The sequence below is a fragment of the Miniopterus natalensis genome, chromosome 19, assembly GCF_054644295.1.
Source record: "Miniopterus natalensis isolate mMinNat1 chromosome 19, mMinNat1.hap1, whole genome shotgun sequence".
Taxonomy (NCBI): domain Eukaryota; kingdom Metazoa; phylum Chordata; class Mammalia; order Chiroptera; family Miniopteridae; genus Miniopterus; species Miniopterus natalensis.
The window spans coordinates 18,572,779-18,589,360 of record NC_142099.1 but is presented as its reverse complement, the minus strand read 5'-3'; the positions used below and the strand labels follow the sequence as shown (position 1 = coordinate 18,589,360).

At 46.8% G+C, this 16,582-nt stretch overlaps 1 protein-coding gene across 1 annotated transcript in view; it reads right to left on the bottom strand.

Annotated features, from left to right (window-relative positions):
• The window catches only part of BRINP2 (BMP/retinoic acid inducible neural specific 2), a 35,976-nt gene that overhangs the window by 7,108 nt on the left and 12,286 nt on the right, over nucleotides 1–16,582 (bottom strand). Inside the window, exons 2-3 of the mRNA XM_087828109.1 lie at nucleotides 8,456–8,646; nucleotides 7,159–7,367 (exon numbers count right to left, since the gene is read on the bottom strand). Coding sequence (XP_087684235.1) covers nucleotides 7,159–7,367; nucleotides 8,456–8,646 — 400 coding nt within the window. The remainder of the gene's footprint in view (nucleotides 1–7,158; nucleotides 7,368–8,455; nucleotides 8,647–16,582) is intronic.

Genomic DNA, 16,582 nt, shown 5'->3' with positions numbered 1-16,582 from the left:
TGCATATTTTACTAAGAATATTAAATATACATAAAGTCTTATAGCCATGTAATATTCCAAAAACACCACAGAGTCATTTTAAAATATTATAAAGTTGGCCTCTCAGTTTTTCCCTGATGTTTAAAGTATAAGATGAAAAATGGGGAGCTTTAAATGCACTGAAATAATTATGTAATAAGAGCGATGGGGACCTAAGGCCCTTTCTTCTCAGGATCTCCAAGGGCTTTGCCAGCAATCAATCAACCAATGAAGGAGTATTTATTGAGCAGCCACCGCTTCAATTCCATGCAATTCATCAAATATTCATAGCATGCCTTTTCCAAAGTTCTTCCAGGAAGTCCGCCCTGATACCCCTCACCCCCCCCCTCTCTGAGCTCTAGGCACCTCTGCTCAGCAGCAGGCAGATGGGCTGCCATTTTCCATACTTTTCTGCAAGTATTTCTATAAACGTCTGGGTCCCTCACGCACCAAAGTCTCCATAAAGTAAGCTCATGTTAATGTTGCTTGCCCTGTTGTCAACGGCAATTAACACGGTGCCTGGCACATAGTAGGTACTCAGTAAATTAGAGAATGTATGAGTGACAGGTTTCAGGCTTTAAGAGTCGGAGGGGGCGGCACAAAGATATACACATTCAATGCTATAGATTACAACCCGTAGGGGTGGGTAGGTACCGACACAACTGACTGATACCCATTCACGTCGAGCGCAAGTAATGTGCCGCGAGCACTGGTTCATGGGGCGTGGTGTTTGGGCAGGTACAGCTCTGCTCAAAGACAAAACTAGGGAAGAAGCAGCAGAGAAGACACCAAATGAGGGGGGCCTTAAAGGTACGTAGGAAGTGGGCAGGAGGAGAAGGGAGGGAAAGGTACACTGAGAAGAAGAAGGGGCAGCAGGGTCTAAAACACGTGGGTTCAGAAGTCTATAGTGTATGTGCCTAGCACGCTTGCTGCTAGTTACCACGGTGAGTGCCAAAGAATAGGCAACGTGCTTAAAGGGAATTTAGTATACTTGGGCATATAAATATATATATAAAACAGAGTAATCAAGTGAGAAATGGTGTGATAATAACTTAAAATACAGTGGGGAGAGAGACGGGAGAAATATTTGCAGCTTAAAGTAGTCAAAGAAGGCCTCATGGTGGAGGTGAGCCAGGCATTGGTCTTGAAGGATGAGTAGGGGTGGGATGGGATGGAGAGGAAATGGAGAGACAAGGAGGTGCCTGCAAAGACCAAGGGGCAACGACATGAGAAGCAGCACGACTGAGCCTGAATGAAGAATGGGACCAAGAGCAGTACAGGCGCAGGAACGACCACCCTACAGTTTTCCGAGTTTATCCTCTGAGATCATCCTGTTTCACCTTCACAGTTACTCTGAGATAAATCTCACTACTATCACTCTCCAAAGTAGGAACCCAAAGCCTGAGACTGTTGAATAGCCGACATAGGATTTTATCCCTTGAGTCCCCAGAGTCCAGTTCAGTGCCCCTATGTCTCCTGTGAGGTCACTACAGCAGACTGCAGAAAATAAAGTGAGTTAAACCCCTTTAGATGACACCGCTTTTGAAAACAAATACTTTAAACAGCGTATTTTAGTGATCCGCCTTCTCCTCAGAAGGTGAACTTGGGGCAAAGCAAATTGTATAGCCTTGAGATTGTAGGATCCGTATATTATGAGGAAACCAAGGCCAGAGAGCTTAAATGTCTTATTCAGGGTCACACAGCTAGTCCCCCACCAGGCTAGGATTCATCCAACTCATTCACTCATTCACTCATTTTTTTCAATGAACAAATATTAAAGGAGCAGTCAAAACTCACAGTGTGTAAGCTCCAGTCGCTGCCACAAGGAGTATATAGATAAGTGGAAACGTGTTTCCACAATCCCCGAGTTCTGGCTGTTACGCATGGGCCTGCCTCCCCCGGCAGGTGGGCACTAGGGGCTGAATAATGTCTCTGTATTGAGTGAGTGAGTGGCGAGTTGTCAGACTGAAGTGGAAGGCTGAGCATTGCCTTGTATCAAGTGAAGTCTTCTTTATCTATATGCATGAAAATCCCTATAAGAAGAGCCATAGCTAAGGACTAACCCACCATTTTGGAAAAGCCCACCCCAAGGTGGGATGGTGGGCGTGTTATTTGGGAGACCCGCCTACCCCTGGCTCCAGGCAAGCTGGCCACCACACTGTCGGAGAGCTTTGCACTGGATTTTCCATCACCCACGGCTGAGTTGGTCACTCACCAGCGTCAGGTGCAGGCAGGGAGGGAGCTATGGACCTTGTGTGGGAACAGGATGACTCCCGAGGAGGAAAACCGAGAATGGCCACCTTCCTCCCCTTTGTCCAGCCATTACCCCTTCCTCCCTACTGCCTACCCATGTGCCTTCCCACCACCCTGTTAGCATTCTGGGGCTGCCTCTGAGCCTCTTTTCTGACCTTTACTTTGCTATTTCCAAAGGTCATTTCCACAAGAGGGCAATCAGTTAGGTAAGTCATTGAACAAACATGAGTAGCGTTGCTGTATTAATCGTGGCACAGGGGTAGGAGTGAGGAAGAGACAATGACCACGGTCCTCAAGCTCATTTCCTGTTAGAGGGAAGGATCCAGGCCTGATCTCCGTGAGGGAGGAAGGCCTGCTCTGGTTCCACTAGATCCCAAAGCCATTGCTCTTCCCGGGGCTATTCTGCTCTGAGCTACCTTGGTCCTTTCTAGAGGGAGGTGAGAGGGAGTGGGAGAGGGTGCTCTGCAGACAGTGCCTGAGCAGGGGCTTCATAATCAGGATGCCTGCGGTCCCCTCCCCCCAGTCGTGGAGGCCCAGAGTCTGTGCAGGGTTGGTCGGGAGAGCCCTGCACCCCTCTCTAGAAGAGGCAGCCGGCTCCGGCAGATTATAAAAAGCCCACAGAGGTAATGGAAAGTGCAGCTCACTCAGGCGCACACGCTCAAAGAGCGTCTCAGATAAGCATTCAGAAAGGGAAAATGATTGTGTGCTAATTGGTCTGTTGACAGAGACCAGCCTGCCGTCAGAACGCCCTGATAGATCTCAGGTTCATTAGCACATCCCATTTTCCATAAATACCAGACCTTGTGAACCCCCATTCCAGCCGCCTGCTCTCCTCGCCCTGCCCTTCACTTCTGGCTGCTCTGAGTGTCCTACCTGGTGGGACACCTGCGAAGCTAAGGGCGAGTAAAATGGGCATCTAATTGTGAGCAGTGGGGCTGCCAGGGGGAGCAGTGGTGATGCCAGGGTGCTTAAAAGACCTGCAAACTGAATCCCAGGCTGCTGCCGTGAGCGATTCGGATAAACCATCCTAAGATGCTTTGTGAGAACCGCACCCTTTTGCCATCTGGGGATCCGCCTGAACTTTTGTGTGGGCTCAGGAGCATCTCAAGCCTCCTCACCAAGTCCTTCCTCAGCCTTTGATTAAATAGAGGGTGGGCGGCCACTGAAGAACAGGTCCTCTCCCCTCCTTCATGGCTCTGACCCTGTCCCTGTCCCGGGACTTATGGGCAGGATGGATATGTAGTCAGCCCTTTATAGTTTGCAGTGTTTTTATGTGAACTGTATCATTTGGTGTCACCCTAGCCAAGAGTCAAGGGTAATATTCACAATATTTATCAGCAGGTAGAACAGGGTGGCCAAAGCAGGATTCTGGAGGCCTCCTGAGGTGCATCCCTTGATTGTCACCAAAGGGGATCTGCAGGGTGAAGGGGAGGGACGAGGTGGTTAGGGTGGCACGCAGGGCTTGCTGTGAAGACCGTTTACCAGCCAATATGGAAGTGTTTTAATATTTTAGTAACTATGTGGCCATGTCAACTGAATGTAAGCCTGATACAGGTAAGTCAAATCACGTGACTCCGTGTCAAGGAGCTCAGTGACTCCTCAAGGTCAGGGAGATAGGAAGCACATGAAGCTTACATACCACCCTCTTTCCTACCATCATCTCATCTGCATCACTGCTGTTGACTTCAGCATCCATGTCGATGATCCTTAAATCCCCTGGCCTCTCAGGTCCCTGGCCTCCTCACTCACCTCCTCATCTAGTCTCCCAACCCCGTCTTAGCCACCCACTCATGGCCATGCCCCAGAACCTGCTTTTTTTGGTACCTACATTCCCTCTATAATCTCAATATTGAGCATCACATACTTGTGCTTCCTCTAGTCTCTTCCCTCTAACAGGTCATCAAACCTACCCAATGTCAACAATAACTTAAACATAAATTTAGAAAATCCCTACTTCGACTTCTGATTTTTTAACCTGACCAACTTTTCGCTTTCTGTCATTCCTTAATGGTGTCAAAGCCCTTGCCCCCCCCCCCCCGTACTCACTTCTTTCTATATACTCTCGGCTCCCTTGCATCTTTTTTCTTTCATCTTGTACACACACACACACAATTCGGTTAAATCCAACTCTTCATCTATTCCATGCCTGGCTGAACGTGAAGTGCTGAATGTAGCTGATAAAAAACTCACAACTCTGCTCACTGGCCTCATGTTATAATTATGACCACGAGTCTCAAACGGGCCCTCAGCGCTGCCCAGCAACCCACTGCATTTATCTCATCAAGTGCTATTCCTAACTCCCGCTCTCTGACAAAACCACTGTGTGCGTGTGTGTTTTCTCAACAATACCCCTTCCTTTGAGCCAAGAACTCTGCCTCTTGTTTCATGGAGGAAAGGAAATCCGTCGGAAGAGAACCCCCGCACCCCCCCCCCCCCCCCCCCCCCCGCCGTCCCACTGCAGGGTCCCTGCGTGCTCCCTGCTGCCTCTGGCAAAGCGACGCGCTCAGGCTCCTGGGCGAGACCCGCCCCCGAGCGTGGGGTAGGGCTTCTCTCACCCACTCAGTCGCTTCTGCAGTTGTCGTCTGCCTCTCCTGCATCATCACTTTCTCCCTCTGCCCTGAATCATCTCAGTCAACCTACCGATGGTCCAGAATATCCCTCATCTGGAAACGAAGAGGAACCTCCCTTGGCCCCACCCCGCTCTCCAGCTAGCGCCCATTTTTCCGTTCGCCTTTGTAGCAAAACCCCAAAGCGTTGCCTCTACTCCTGATTCCTCCCTTCGCCGTCTCTCTCGCTCCTTCCCCGCTAAGCCTTCGTGCCTTCCTGCCGCTGAGCCCGCTCTCACTAGGCTGCTGGTCACCTCCATGTGGCCGAATGGGCCGCTTCTCCACCCGACTGCTCAGCGGCCTTGAGCGCAGCTGTCTGCTCCTCCTGTGACACGCTTTCCTCGCATGGCCTGGTGATCTCACTGGCTGTCTTCATGCCTCCGCTTTGTCTCAGCCTCCTGGGTCCCAGCCTCCGCCTCTTTCCCATTTCCGAATATTGATGTGCCCCAGGGCCCTTCACCAGCTCCATTCGCTCCACGCGTGCTCTCATCTCATTCTTTCCCCTGGTTTTAAATACCAGCTACGCGTGTGTATATATTTGTATGCCAAATGTATACCTCCAATCATGACCTTTCTCTCAAATTTCTGGTGTTCCTATCCAACTGCCTGTTAGGTATCTCTACTTGGATGTCTAATAGAAATGTCAAGTTCAATATGTCGAAAACCACACTCTTGACTCACTCCTTCCAGATCTGCACCTCCCCCAGGGTGATCCTTCTTAGCAAATGGAATCACCGTTCATCCAGTGTCACAGGCCAAGAATCTTGCTGTTAATCTTGACTCCTTTCTTCTGATTCATGAGGAATCCTGCCAACTTCTCACTGCCTCTTTATAGCCAGCTTTGTCCAAGCAAGCCACCGTGCATTCTCACCTTGACCACTGTAGTGGTGACTAATCAGTAATGCTCGTGACCTGGCCCCTACAGCCTCCGTGGCTTCATCTCCCACTTCACCCCTCTTTGACTCCACTCTGATGGAGTTCCCTGGTCCCCCCAAGAACACTTGCTTCTGCTCCTTCCTCTGTCTAGCATGTTCTCACTCAAGATACCCATGTGGCTCACCCCATCATTTCATTCAAATCTCTGCGTAAATGGCATTCCCTAAATCCTCTGTTCCCCTGGTTACACATCTTAGTACCATTAACCCCACCGGACACGGCATATTTATTCAATTATGTCTCCACTACTAGAATTTAAGCTTCATGAGGTCATGGACTTAATACGTTTTGTTCACTCTTGGATTCTCAGTATTCAGAAAGGTGCCTGACACATAATAGGTATTCAAAATATTTATTGAATAATAAATAAATAAACAACTTCCTTGTGAATTTTGGGTATGATAAAGGCAGGATATAAGACACGATTGACCCTTACTTGCCACCCTAGCTTTATATTTAGAATTTTAAAAATCCAGTATTCTCAAGTGTTCTCACTGGCCTTCTCTTTTCTGAACAATATGAACTTTTCTATAACTCTCCTAGATGTAAGTAAAGACAATGGAATGGAGGTTACAGTTATTAAAGTTACAGTGATATTGATCTTTTCCAAGCACGTATGATCATATTGCTCCTCTGCTTAAAACTCGCTGGTTGTTTTCCATTGCGCTTGGACGTAGTTTAAAATTCTTTATCATGGCCATGTAATCCGTCTCCAGCCTACTTCTGAACCTCACCTTGTACCAGAGCCTTTCTTGTTCACCTCACTACAGTCACAGCAGTCTTCTCTGTGTTCCACCAAGGCACCAAGCTGGCTCCTGCCTCAGGGCCTTAGCACTTGCTGTTCCCTCTGCCTGAACACACTCCTCTCAGATCTACGCACAGCTGGCTTCTTTTCATTCAGACCTCAGCCTCAAAATCTAAACCCAAGGTGCCCTCCCCTGACCAGTCTGGTGAATATTATCTGCTCCCTTCTCTCATCCCAGGAAATCTGTACCTTTTGACTCTGTCTTTTCTTTTTATCATTATCTGAAATTATTTTGCTAATATTTAATTGTTTATCATCTCTATTCCCTATTATCATGTAACCTCCGGAGAACAGGGACCTTGTCTCCCTTTCTCTACGGTCCCTAGGCTGGAGTCAGTCTCAGAGCAAATGCTACAGGACTGTTTGCTGTAGAATGAAAACCTGGGCCATGTTTAGGACTGGTTGAGCCTCCATCAGAAAGCTTCCTTCCCCCTTCGATCAGTCAGGCCTGGCTGACTTGCAGCTGGTTAAGACTCTGGCCTCCCCCCTCGTTTCTCTCTGCCTACCCCTGCCCTCCCCCAGTACCCCACAAGCCCTTACCTTGATGGCCCCCGTGGCTATCTGGATATGGTGCAGCCGTCGCAGTGTGCTCTCTCTGTCGATGAAGTAGGAGGCTGCCAGCTGATGCAGGGTCTCCAGGGACACGGCCGAGCTGTTCCCAGTGCCCCCGACTGTCGGGGGACTTCCTACTGTCTCTGCCTTTCGGCTCAGTTTCCGCTTGTCCACAAAAATGGTCAGGGACTCCTCTCCTGTAGCAAACAATGTGGGTTCATTGGTGAGGCCTTCTGCTCCCTCACCTCCTACCAATAAGACCATGAAACTCTTGGCCAGAATGGAAGGAGCTAAGGATGAGCCCACTTCTGCAGACAGCCTCTTTCCCAGCCCTTTCCATGTTTAGAAAAATCTCATCGGACTGTGTCATAGGACAGCAGGCGTCACTGAGACCCCCCCTCCTTTTCCTTAGCTCTGAAAGTCTCCCCAAAGCTCATCTCCTTGTCACCCAGCTTATCCATGTAACACCCTCCTTTGATCTCTATCTCAGGCAATCTACCTCCATGGAGGAGATAAAATTCTTCCTCTCAAGTGGCTTACGAGAAGTTGCCATGGAAATTTCTGCTTCCTCCAAAAGGGCAGAAGAAGCCTTGAAGTTTAAGGTCCCCTCTCCCCATCAAGCACTCAACACCTACCACATGCGGCAGCTGCTCTGACCCTTTGGAAAGCTCCTTTTTGTCCACCAGACAGTGAGCTAAATGTTATAATAAATCCTGCTTTCTTCTCCCAGGACAGAGAGAGCTCTGCCTCTTCAGAGCTTCTGATTCTGCCCTGGGTCCTAGCCAAGGCTGCACCATCCCCACCCCCACCCTCACCTCCATCCAGCCCAGAATCATTAGAATTGGTTTGTCTGGTTACCGGTCTTTATAAAGAGGAGGCAGGAATTCAACAGACATTTCCTTCTTTGCCCAAGGATCTGACAACTGTTGCTACAGCAAATGTTGGGATGTGGAGAAGCTTTGGGGTTAAATGGCTCAGTCAAAGGGAAATTGGGAGCGCCCCCTGCTGGTAAAGGGTTAGCAGGCGTCTGCCTGTCCCCCAACCTCTTTACTCCACACCCCCTCCCCAGGAGGATGCTGAGAAGCAAACACTTATGTTTTAGGGTAAATTGGTATGTTAAGAAACTATACTGTTCTCGAAGGCACCAGAAAGGAGATGTTTCTCAGGCAATAACAGGCCAGGAAAAACCAAAGATCTAGGAAGACTATTGAAGCTATACTCAGTGGGCCTTAAAGCTATTTCAACAACCTGGCAAGGGTTCGTGCAGGATCACAGCGGTGCTTACCTCCAAGGGTGGCAGAGAGTAGGAAATGAGTGCCGTACTTTTTGATTAGGTTTTCGGTGACCTGTTGCAGGTTGGGTCTCCTTCCCAGGAGGCGGATATTCCGGATAAACTCTGGGGCAAGAGGCAATGGCAAACTGAAGAAGTCTTTCCTTTCCAGTGCCAAGCTGTTCACTTTCCAGCGGGCAAACTCCCTGGAGGAAAAGTCAAGGGGTAAGGACAAGCTCATTGTGCTTTGGAACAAGAGGCGCACAGTCCACAGTAGGTCACGTTCCCCCTCCGGGGAAACCCGCTCAGTGGCAAGGCCCTGTCGCGGCTGACCGCCCCCGTAACTCACTCTCGAGCCTTTCTCCTGGGGAGCAGCTGGTCAGCTCGTTCATATGAAGGTAGTCACCGCAGTAGTGTGGTCGGGGAACAAACAATGAAGATTTTGGAACAGTGGTTTGCAGAGAGAGGATCTAGTCACAGTTGGCCCCATGTGGGTGACTCACATCACCTGTCCTTACCTCAGTTACCCATTTATAAAGTCAGATGTTGGTCTAGAGCCACAGTTCTCAAATGTTTTAGTCTCAGGACCCCTTCACACTCTTCAAATTGATTGAGTCCTCCGTATTTATGTGGCTTACATCTACTGATAGTTGCTATTTTAGAAATTAAAGCTGAGAAACATATTTAATTAATTCAATATTTTATTTAAAGGCAACAGTGGTAAATCCCTTGCATCTCACATAAGTAACATTTTTATGACAATGACTGTAGGTTCTGAAACAAAACTAATTTGGCAAGGGTTGTAGCATCGCTGCATTTTGCAAATGTTTTCACTCTCTAGCGGAGCAGGTGAGAGCTGCATTCTCGAATTTGCTTCTGCACCCAATCTGTTGTGATAACTGTGGATATTCCTCTATGGTACCACACTAAACTCAACGAGCATAGTTTCTTAACAGCTAGTGCCAGTGTGCAGTCTGAACCCATATCGATGATACGTTAAAATCCAGTGTGCCACATTGCTCTTTGAGTAGATCTTTCTACCCTTCTTATTGCATAACACCATGCATTAGTCATCTGGAAAATATGGGAACACTGAGTTATTCAGATCTTCCACATTTTGACACTTTTCATTATATAATATCAAAACATTATATTCATTAATATTACCACCAATCTCATCAGAAAAGTCTTTAAATATTGGAAAGCTGTCAAGCTCAAAGTGACAAATAGGAGCTCTCCAAAACTCTCATTTTTGTTTGAAAGCTTCAATTTTATCATTGGTAATGAATACTGTTGGTTGTTTTCCTTAAAGAGGCAGGCTTCCCTTGTTCTTTTTGAGAAAATGTCTGCCAAACACTAAGTCTGAATAAGCATAGTTTGTCTGTTGGCTGTCAAGAAAACACTAGTTCCATGAAAAAAGTAGCTAGGTCAGCTCACAACGCAATCACAAAAGTCCTTGTCCCTGAGACAACCCTCATTCTTTCGTAGACTCAGGTGTGTCTTACGTGCACCTCCCATTTTATCATATAGAAGATTAAAAAGACATATACTCAAGGGTGAAGATCCAATTAATAAAGTGTAGTGCTTCCAGGGCATTCTTACATAAAACTGGTGTGTTTGCATGTGTGTGTGTGTGTGTTTAGGTGCAAGTAAGTAATCATGAGGGGTACATGACTACTAGTGCCATTTGCTGAGACGGCCTTTACTCCAACTACGATGCCAGAGGTTTCGTCCACCATTGTTTGTGGATCTTCATTGCAAATGTCAACATGGACATCCTGCAAGGACCTCAGGGCACCCACATCAGGAGAAGCCCTGCTCTCAAAGATGGTCAAGTTCCTTTCCAGTGCCACCTAGAATTTTAATCTTCATGCTTTGTATGCCACTGGACTGTTAGTATTTTACAGGGGACAGACTTCCAAGGGGAATCTTTGTCCTGAGATGAAATGTAAAAGATCGTATCCATTAGAAAGAAAGAAGTTTCCCATTGCCTCTTAAATTACCCCAGTGAAGACCAGCTCCACTGCCTTAGGAAACAACAAAATGTAACATCTCCTCAATCTTGTCATCCACACCAACTCTTCTCATCATCACAGTGCTAAGCCTTGGTCTAACCATCCCCCCAGATCCGTGCAGCACAAATGACAGGGCTGCAGAAAAATAAAATAACTCAAAATAAAGAAATAAAAATCCATGCCCCATTTGAGGCTGTAGAATCCCCGCATCTAAATCTAGAGACTGAGACAGGGAGGAGGGGCACTAGCCAAACATTACCAGGGAAACAAAAGAAAGGGATGACTAATAATTCACAGTTCCAATGAAGTCATTTAAAATTCCTGCCATGTGGCTCTACTTATCTAAGCAGGCAACTTCATAATAATACATTATTATTTATTTCCTTTGTGTATAAAATGCTAAACTTTAATAAAAGTGCAGGGTATTTTGTCAAAAGTGTTTTCTATCCCAAATCTCACTACCACGTGAAGAACAGGTGCTTGATCTCATTTCTAAATGGCTGGATGGCCAATGATAAGACATAGACTAGCTTAATGGATTAAAAAAACAAAGGCAAGATGCAATTACATACTGCCTACAGAGACTCATTTCAGCTTTAAGGACACATATACTGCAAGTGAAGGAATGGAAAAAGATAGTCCCTGCAAATGGACACTAAAAAAGAAAAAAGCTGGGGAAGCTATACTTACACCAGACAAAATAAATTTTAAGCCAAAGACTGTAACGGGAGACAAAGAATGTCCTTATATAATGATAAAGATATCAATGCATTGAGGAGTCGAAGAGAAAACCCTTTGGAACCCTTCATGGAATTAAAATAATGGGAGAAATGTCTAAAATGGTAAAAATGTGATCACAGATCTTATTAACTTGGTTCTTTCCAGCATCTAGAAACCTCAGAGGCAATACTGGAAAGCAGGCTGAGCTATGCAAAGAATAAATGGTCATTTCTGATTTTTAATTTAGTAGATTTTTTCCAGTAATAAAATAATCTAGGTTTCTTTTTCCCCCAGGAAAAGGTTATTTTCTACATATCAATTAATTAACACACACTACTTCAATGAAGCCTTTGTCTTTGTTTCAATTAAGACACCAAATAAATCTCCATTTCAGTGTAGCCATTTCTCTTAAAACCTTCTCTCCCTGTGTTTGCCTTGCAGTAAACAGTCTGAGAAAGCAAACATCTCGAATGCTAGGGAAGCCCCTGTGGAAAGCCCCTTTGCAACAGCAGAGGCCGGTACCCAAGGGCTCACAGGTTAAGCCAAAGGGTGACCAGAGCTCTCAGCTGTGGATCTCCCTGTACCAGGTGCTCACGCTGCCTCCAAAAGGATGCTGCCGTAAACTGCTACAACTAACAGAAGCTTGTTCCTTTCCCATTAAGTTTCACATTAACCCAGAGCGACAACACATATTTTTGTCAAAGGCTTATTAACATACCCGTAAAATGATTAATAACAACCAAAACAAAGATGAGGAAAGGTGTAATCCAGTTTGGAGGGTAAAACCCGGTGTGTGAAATAAAGCAGCCAGACACACAACACTCCGAAGATTTTAGCTCTAACTCAAAATCTCTATCTCTAGCTATGTTCTGAAGTGTTTGTAGTTATCTTTGTCCCAAACTGCTTAACGCTAATGGTCCAGATTGTCAATAAATGATGCTTCTGGTTGTACATGAGGTTAGGGATTTTCCCAGAATCCAAAGAGAGCAGCAGGAGGAGAGCTGAGGAGTTGTGCCAAGCCTCGGGCAACAGGAGCTCCAGGGGGCTTTGGGCCTGGGCCTGGGCCAGCTCTGGGTTTGCAGCAAAAAGGTCTCCATGACAATACTAAGTGACTCAAGGTGTTTCTAATTTGAAAGATGTAAATGAAAAGGAATGCCTCCTGGTCGCAGCTACTGACTGTGATGGCAGCCACCATTCCGCAGCCCTGTGCTCCTTCATGTCACCCAAGGTCAATGAGAATGCTGCCAGCAAGAGTCCCCCACAGGGTCCCAGCTCCTGGCGATTAAAGACTCAGAGAGAGCACAGTCGGGGTCTTCGTCCCAGGTGCTGTCTCCAGGGGCTGCCCGCTGAGCTACCACTTTCCGGGCTTGGAAACTGAGAACATTGATCTGGCCCCCATGAAGAGTCATTACCTATGAAATCTCCCTCCCCAGGAAGCCTTAAGGGAGAGAGTATTTAAACAAAAAAATCCATAGTTTCAGAACAAAAACAAAGCTATACCTCAAGCGAGGCTGACGCGTAGCCGTAATGAATGCAGCCTGCAGTGTGGGCAGCCGTGCCGAGCTCCGAACAGCCGATTCCTCTGTTCCCCGCTTCTGATCGACAGGTCTTTCCACCTCTGTGTGGGAAGCCCGGTCAGGCCCATCTCCAAGGCCACCGATGTGGGAATTTGAAGAGGCACGTTTCCTGTACCCTGAATGCGCCCCGCCCGCCCCGCTAGGGCGCCCCTTCAGGCCCGACACCCGTGTCCATGTGGCCCTGAGCGCCAGGGGCCCGTTTGTTCCCCCTGAGCTGGACTCCAGGCCGGTTTGCAGCGGAGGGAATCAATGTTGCTTCCAGCAGAGCCAACCAGTCACCACGTGCCAACTCGGTGGCACTTCTCAGAATAGGGCCTGACCTCTGAAGAGCTGGCAGAGGTCCGAAGGCAGCCGCGGAGCGCGGGCGCCCAGCCCCAAGCACCACTTGGAAAACTGGCAGAAAGAATGTGCTGCCGTGGCGGGGGCTAGTCCCCTGCCTTGACCTATTTCCAAGAACCTCTGTTTGTGGGGCACTTGCCTCCAAACGTCAGTGTTCAAAGGGACAGCGGTGCTAAAGGAACTGAACTGACCTATGGATTCTCCAAACGGTTATTTTGGTATGACCCATATTGGGAAAGAAAAAATATCACTGGTTTTCCTTGAAAAATTAAGGAAGACACATGACGGGTTATTAAATAAAATATTTAAGAACTTTGAAGCAAAAAAGATGGATTGGTCTTAAGCCAAGGACACGGTTTTCTTGTCATTTTTCCTGTGACTTGACTTTGTCTATGTTAACTGTCAACTAGTGTCCATGGGGACATCTCTCACATACCAGCCAGTTCCAGAGAAATGCAAAAGTCTTTGTTCTCAAAACCCACCTTCCTTTTGCAGAGTTGCCTTTCCCCAAATAGCTTGACTTGCCAGTTTGATGCGGGAGTCCCAACAAACCCCGCTGATTATTGTAGCACTGAGTTCCAGACACAAAGCGGCCTTGTCTTTCTTCATTTTCTGTCAATAGACCGCACATCTTGGGCGAGGGCTTCCAGCACAGAACCCAACCCAGCAAGCTAAGACGTTACTACTTCTCTTTTTCACAGGGCTCGCACCCTTTCGTCTTGACAAACTCACAGGAAGAAGAACAGCCAGAGCCACATACACATTGAGGAATGTTGGTTGCTTACCACAGCCACTCAGCTAAGGGGGTTTCATGTTCTCTAACTGGACATTTTCGAGGCTTGGGGAGCTGTCACGTGTTGGCTCCTGTTTAGAGGCAGTATTTCTAAACATCATACCACTAGGAGATGTCTATCTCAACAACAGATTACTGTTATGTACTTGGCTATTAGAGCCTTTACTGCTATAATGAACAGGACATGGCTAATCTGAGCTATAAAAAGAAATTATAATAAACACCATAATCTCTTATATTTGTGTAGAGCTTTCCTTTAGGTTTTTAAAAAAATTGTAGCCAATTTTCACACATGCTCAATTATTCTATCTATATAAAGACCTTGGAAAAGAGAAAGATGAAATACCATTATTCAACTGTTAACTTTTACAGGTTAACAAATGAGGTGACAGAGAAACTGAAGAAGTAACCCAAGTCTCAGTTGATCAACGGTAGGGTGTGATGAGATCCCAGACCATGTCACGAATTATTTCTTTCCTTTGTCTGTGACCTGTGTGCAAGTTCAGAGACTGTACACCTCTGTCACAATGCTCAGGAAATTCTTTAGCCTTATTTACCACTGTGGCTGGGAGAAATCCACAGGTAGGAAGACATCGATCCAGGAGCCATTTGGTTAAATAACATCTGGGCCCTGCAACCCTGGGAGCACAGGAGCAGACTGGAGGCCAGCCCTCCCTTGATGTCCACTGCCCCGTCCCCCCCCGTGTCTGGAAGAATTCAGGAAGCCAAGCTTGGAGGTACTTTACCAGCCTGCTGTGTTCTCAAACAACGGCCCGTAAACAATGATTGGCCAATTTCATTCTAATCTTCCCAATTTTGCTCTAATTAAAATCAAGCTGCAGCTTTCAAACAGTTTAATTAAGGCTGATTGGAAGAGATAGGGAGGGGAGATTCAAGCTTAAAGGAGAGGAAGAGACCAATGTTTGGGGAATCTCACACTGCCCTGTTGGGGCTCAGGGACTTGGAGAGGGCACGGAGAGTTGTGTAGAATCAACATGAAATGCAAACAGACAGGTTTGAATGGAGACCAGTGAATCTGTGAGAAGAGAAGGAAATGAAGAGGGAGCTAAGATCTGTGTTTTCCCAGGTACAGAAACCCCAGCTCTGCCCTGACCCCCCAACCTGCTCCCCTCCACCCCTCCATTCATCTGTGGAAATGGCTCTGGTCACCATCTTCACCTCCCTTTGTCTTTGCCTTTGCTCAGCAATCAGACAGCCTGTGCTATGCTTGTCCCCCCAAATGTCAACGGGCTTCCCATTGTCTACTAAACTCTAAGAGAATCCCCTAGACTAGCCGTTCCTTCCATTATTCTACAAGTTTATTCCTTTTGCAATGAGATAACCCTTCTGGTACTTGGGCGCATTTACTTTTTACATGGGACACTTTCCTTTGAAATAAATATTTTTAGTTCTTTAATACAGTTTCCAGATCCCTAGGCCCTTATGGTCAACCTTCTCTGCTTGAAACATAGCTAGTGAATATATTTCTTTTTTAAATGGCAACCCCAGTTAAACACAACCCGGTGGGTGTGTTCTGAGCCACCAAGAGTACACTAGGATACAATATCTGAATATGTGCGTCATTACCATCATCATTACAACTATCATCATAGTGCCTCTTTCAGTGCCTCTTTCATTATAACTATCAACACAGTGCCCTGTGTTGCCAGGCTTGGAATCAGATGCTTTACAAAAATTATCAATCATCACCACAATCTTACAAATGCAGTGGTTAGATTGACTCCTCATTCTAGTCTCTATTAGAATGTCCCTCGACATGTGACCTTGCAGTATCACTCACTCGTATGGATGGAGCTTATTCCCTCCACCACTGATACTGACTCGGCTCTGAGACTTGGATTTGGACAAAGGAAGGTGGACCGCGTGCCGGCGCTGGGCCAAGGCCTCCAGAGGCCTTGGCGATTCCACTCTCTTGCATCCCTGCGCTCGCCGTGAGAGTTGCTTTCCCCAGTAGCTGCAGGTGCTGCCCTTTGGGCCTGGGCCCCAGAATGAACATCGCTGGAGTAAAGACCTAATGTCCCCCTTACGGACTTGCATCCCGAAGCGGAGGTAACCAAGCCAACCTGCAGAGGCATGAGAATAAATGATTCTTGTTTTCAAACCCACATCTTTGGCGTATTAGGATGGTGCACTAACCAACTGGGCTACCTGGCCAGGGCCATTGTATTCATATTTTAAAAGACAAAAGTATTCTTGGCTGAAAGTAATGTTATGATCAACCAAACCTCACATTTTTTTCAACCCCAGATTTCTTTTTTTCACAGCTAAGTCAGGTTTCCTATATATCGTATTCGTGAAGTTGACATTTTGAATTTAAAGTTAAGGCTTCGCATTTCACCCTCTTCTTGCACTCTGCCCCTTGTGGCAGAGACTGGAAAGTTCTTCTCTAAGCTGCCCCTCTTTCCCTCCTAACTCCCAGACATCCCCCCAGCTTCCTCCGTGTTAAGTGTAGCCATGTGACTGAGCCCAGGCCTAGCCCATAAGACCTGCCATGAAATCTTTCATGCTCTCTTTCTTTGTCCACCAGGACCCGGAGGGGGACTCTGAGGCCCCCAGGGTGACTAGCTAGAACAAATCTTGGTCCCGAATGAGTTCATGAAGCAATCGCCTTTTAACTCTTCCATAAATTGCACTGGAACGTGACATGAACAAAACTAACAAATAAACAAAAACTTTC